Genomic DNA, 5,102 nt, shown 5'->3' with positions numbered 1-5,102 from the left:
TCCGTTTCATTCTAGTAAATAACTCTCCTGGAAAATGGAGGCTTAACGGTAAATAACTCTTTGGGCCCAATGTCGTTAGAAGCTAGCCCAAATAATCCAAAATATTGGGTCTAGATTGTGTAAGAGGACATTGGTTGGCTCTTTACTTTTTGACCTTTTGTTTGTAGCCTCTATTTCTTATATATGATTTGTATGATTTGATTCGGATTTGTCAAAGAGTCAAGTCTAACTTGGAAGCATAACATTGGACTCAATCAAGGGATTCAAATAAGCCTACGAGCATAGGTGTTAGAATACCTGAAGATCTTGCGTCAGTCTGGGGTTATAGGCACCAAATTGTCTCTAGGCGACCAAGCCCTCAGGGAAAGGGTCTGTTGTGGGATTCCTGTTGGGCGTCTGAGTTTGCCAAGAGGCCTAGGTGTCGGATCAACCGATGAGCCAGGTCTAACTTGGGGGCATAGCACTGGACTCAACTAAGAGATCCAGGTGAGCCTGCATGCATAGGTCTTGGAGCATTCGAGGATCCCGGGACGGATCATGGCGCTTTGTTTATTCCATCTTCCATGTTAGTCCACCTCAGGGAATCTAGTTTTGGCTCGTGGTTCGACACGAGATTCTTACCAGACATTCGAGTTTGCCAGATGCCTAAGCACCAGATCAACCAGGGAGTTGGGTTTAGCTAAAAGGCATAGCACCAAACTCAAATGAGGGATCTGGGTGAGCCTGCGAGCATAAGCATCGGATCTTCTAGTGATCCCGGGTCAACTCGTGGTCATCAGCACCAGATTGTCGCTAGGCGACTTAACTCCGATAAGCTGAATCAAGTCAGATTTGTCATATGGTCGCTTCATCTCTCTTCACGCCTTCCTAGGGCTAGTCTACCTCAAGGGATCTGATTTTGCTAGTGGTCTAGAATAGAATTCCTACCAGACATTCGAGTTTACTGGGAGACCAAGGTGTTAGATCAACTAGGGAGTTAGGTCTAGGTAAAAGGCATAGCACTGAACTCAAACGAGGGATCTGGGTGAACCTACGGGCATAGGCATTGGATCTTCTGGTGATCTCGGGCCAACTCATGGTCATAGACACCAAATTGTCACTAGGCGACTTAACTTTTGGGAGCAGGCTATGTTTGAGCCATCGTACTTGCGTCATATTCTATGACACATACAAATAGTTGGGCGTATGGAGATTTTACGTGGTTCAATTTATAATTTCGCCTACTCCACGAGAATACATGGAGTATATTATTTTATTTATTGAGAAATATTATTATAATGAAAAATTAAAAAGGATTCCGGCCCTTGATCGGGTCGGGGCAGTGCCTTTAGTGACAGGCTCGATCTTGTGTCTCGTGCTTCATCCCTTCCACTAGAGTTCATGACCAGTAAAACCGAGAAATATCTCTTTAGGTGTATAGTGTTCCAAGTTTTGCCTATTACTTCGCTTTGTAGCGTCTGTAATATGCATGTGTTGAGTCCTAACATCTTCTGAATTCTGTAGGACTCTTCCTAATTTAGTCTTAGTTTTTCTTCTTCTCTGAGAGCATTGATGAGAGTAGTCTTTCTAAGTACCAATTTCATTCCATTTTTGTAGCATTTTGTTTCATATTTTGAACTACCAAATAGAAGCCTTGAATGCATCGCTTCTTTTAACCAAACCCAAACATTCAATTAAAGAAATTGATTGAATTTAATTAGGCCAAATATATTTTCAGATTGAGCATTGAGCTACATATACATTTGGGCCTAAAATAAGAAAATATTGTGGATCAGGATAAAAAGGGACCCAATCTTATAGGCAAATCCATTCTGGGCTTGGGCCGGGATTGCCTTGCTTATGCCTTTGTTCTTCTTCCCCCACCAAACAATGAGAGTCCGAAAGCAAACGATTCTTGGAATCACTTGAATGAGCTCGGGCTAACTCCTGATTGCTTGACAATGGAGTCAACGCAAGTCCGGAGCTTCCTGAAGCTCCTACTCTTCCTCGCCGTCCTCCGCCATTTCCCGCCCATCTCCGCCGCGGCCGCCACTTCAACCCCATTCCCTAAAGAAGCACTCCCCGCAAAATCCGGCTACCTTCCGGTCAGTTCCACCACCGCCTCTGCCATTTTCTACGCTTTCTATGAAGCCCAATCGCCCGCTTCGCCCCTCTCCCAAACCCCAATTCTCATTTGGCTCCAAGGCGGCCCGGGTTGTTCCTCCATGTTGGGCAACTTATACGAGCTAGGTCCGTGGCGTGTTTCTCACAGGCAAAACGTCGAACAGGTCGTGCTCAAACCCAATTCGGGGTCTTGGAACCGTTTGTTCGGCCTCCTTTTCCTTGATAACCCAATCGGTGTTGGATTTAGTATTGCCTCAACTCCAGAAGAAATCCCGAGAGATCAACACGCCGTTGGCAGGCATCTTTTTGCCGCGATTTCATCGTTTGTTGCATTAGACCCGACGTTCAAATCGCGTCCGATGTACGTTACTGGTGAGAGCTATGGAGGGAAGTATGTTCCGGCAATTGGGTACTATATTCTGAAGAAGAATGCCTGGTTGCCGGCGTCAAAACGGGTTAATTTGGCGGGAGTTGCTATAGGGAACGGATTGACTGATCCAGTGTCACAAGTGGCTACTCATGCTGCAAATGCTTACTTTTCCGGTTTGGTGAATGAGAAACAGAAGACCTTGTTGGAGAGCCTTCAAAATGAGGCTGTTGAATTAACTAAGAAAGGTAATTGGAGCAATGCAACAGATGCAAGAACCAATGTCTTGGAAATGTTGCAAAGCATGACCGGGCTGGCCACTTTGTATGACTTCAGAAGGCAAACTCCTTATGAAACAAGTTTGGTGACTGAGTTCTTGCAACAACCGGAAGTGAAACGATTGTTTGGTGTGAATGAATCGATTGTTTACGAAGAATGCAGTGGTGTTGTTGGGGCAGCATTGAATGAAGATGTGATGAAGAGTGTGAAGTACATGGTGGAGTTTTTGGTGATGAACAGCAAGGTCTTGCTCTACCAGGGACAGTGTGATTTGAGAGACGGCGTGGTGTCAACTGAGGCATGGGTGAAGAAGATGAAGTGGGCCGGGATCGGGAAGTTCATGGAGGCTGAGAGGAAAGTTTGGAGGGTGAACGGGAAGCTTGCCGGGTACGTGCAGAAATGGAGGAGCTTGAGCCATGCCGTGGTGCTAGGGGCCGGGCATCTTGTGCCAACTGACCAGGCAGTGAATTCTCAGGCAATGATAGAAGATTGGGTTTTGGAGAGAGGAGTATTTGCTGATGAACTCGGTGAGAAGAATGTGTCTATCCATTTCCATGCAGTGCTGTGAAACCTCCCTCGGTTTACTGTTTGTGTCTGTTGTTGTTGTTGTTGTTGTTGTTGTATAATGAATTTACTAGCAACAGGAAGACTTGGCCTGGTCTTGTGCATTAGCAGTCGTGGACTATAGTTCTGTGTTAGTGATAAATAAAAGGTACTGTTGCTTGGAATCGCTTACAGATTGCTGTTTCTCTCAAGTCTCAACCATCGACGAGGATAAATCCTAAACTACTTGGAGTGAAATGGGGAAGCTTGCAATTGCAATGCAATTATGGAAGATTGTTTTTGGAGAAGAAACTGTTTCCCGATGAACAGAATGGGATCGGCCTTCCAAGTGTTGGTCATGGATTTTGGAATTGCTCACAAGTGTTTGTTTCTCTTTAACAGCAATAAGATATGATATGAACTTGCTGGGTGAGTGAAGTAAGAGCTTACAGAAAAGGGGAAGGTTGTGATCTTATGGTGTTGGGGGTTGGGCATCATATTGTGCCAATTGACCAGCCGGTGAATTCTCCAGCAACCATAGAATGTTGTGGTGTGGTAAGCATGATTTTTGTTGTAATTGAATTGTCGAACCTAAGTGTCAAATCTTGGATACTTTGATTCGGTTCAATTTTAAAGATTATAATTTAATTTTTAACCAAAATAACTAAAATATATGATTATTTTAAAAAATAACACTAAATTTTAGGCCATTTATGAAACTACCATTAAAATAAAAATATTAATTTGTGTTTATAACAATAATTAATTACAGTTATTAAAATGTTTTAATAAGTTCTTACCAAATTTGATTCTTTTCATCATTTCAACTAAGCCAGATTTTTAAAAGTTCGATTCAGTTAAGTTTTGCTACATATAGCTTCAGTTAATTGCATTCAATTATTAAATGGCTTTATGAGCGGATCAAATTAAATGAATGCTCAATTGACAAAACCTTTGATCTTTGAATACTTGATAAATCAATTGGTTTTTAGGTGTAATGGCAATGTGTACTTCATCCTTGATTCTTTATCAAAGGCCACCACACTGACACTAATTTATCAAAAATAGTAGAATACTACAAAGAATCTTATTAAAAAAATTAATAAATAAATAAATACTTGGGGAAAATGTACATAATATGGTTTAGATCCAATTATTTGATTGCTTGTGATATTACTAAGGGTGTCATTTGCAAGGTGTCATGATGATGTTCTAATGGTTGTCATGAGAAGCAAACCTAGTGAGGGTTGTAGTTGTTGAAAAGAGAACATTTAAATTTGAGTATTTTTGTCTATTAAAAAATTTAAATTTTAACATTAATTTAGAGTGTGTTAATATCACAACACAAAATCGAGAAATCTTGTGGTGATTTATGTGATAATGAAATATGAAAGATTGCATTATTGTGTGCTATGAAAATACATATACTACAAAATTTTAAGAATATTGAGTGATTTACATTAATTATTAGTAAAATTTATCTTAATTGTAGACACTATTTTTCACATTTTAAAAAGATAAAATAACCTCTCATGTAGTTAAAAAAAATAACAAAATGATTATTTTATCTTTTGTTTTCTCTCTTCTCTCATTTTTTTCTTTTTTAGTTTCAAAAAAGTAAACAAATGCAAGCAATCGTTAGCCAACCACTATTAATGTTGGTAATGGCTAAAACCTAATGACAATCAGAGTTAGCAGTTAAATATACTCGATGATGGAACCTGGGTTCTATTGCTAGAGAGAGTGAGACAAAGAAAGAGAAAACAATGTAAAAGAAAGAGAATGGGAAATGCATAAGTGATTGTCTGCT

At 40.5% G+C, this 5,102-nt stretch overlaps 1 protein-coding gene across 1 annotated transcript; it reads left to right on the top strand.

Moving 5' to 3' along the window:
• The first annotated feature begins 1,843 nt into the window (after positions 1–1,843).
• Positions 1,844–3,887, top strand: LOC127808936 (serine carboxypeptidase-like 50). Its single transcript, XM_052347674.1, has one exon. It carries the CDS (start codon positions 1,941–1,943, stop codon positions 3,315–3,317), a length of 1,377 nt encoding a protein of 458 aa, XP_052203634.1. The 5' UTR covers positions 1,844–1,940; the 3' UTR covers positions 3,318–3,887.
• Positions 3,888–5,102: the final 1,215 nt, after the last annotated feature.

Source organism: Diospyros lotus, chromosome 8, assembly GCF_014633365.1.
Source record: "Diospyros lotus cultivar Yz01 chromosome 8, ASM1463336v1, whole genome shotgun sequence".
NCBI classification, from domain to species: Eukaryota; Viridiplantae; Streptophyta; class Magnoliopsida; order Ericales; family Ebenaceae; genus Diospyros; species Diospyros lotus.
Note: the sequence above shows the minus strand (reverse complement) of the source record. Positions and strands in the feature narration are given on the sequence as shown.

Coding starts and splice junctions, on each gene's coding strand:
- LOC127808936 (XM_052347674.1), top strand. CDS start 1,941: ATGGAGTCAACGCAAGTCCGGAGCTTCCTGAAGCTCCTACTCTTCCTC.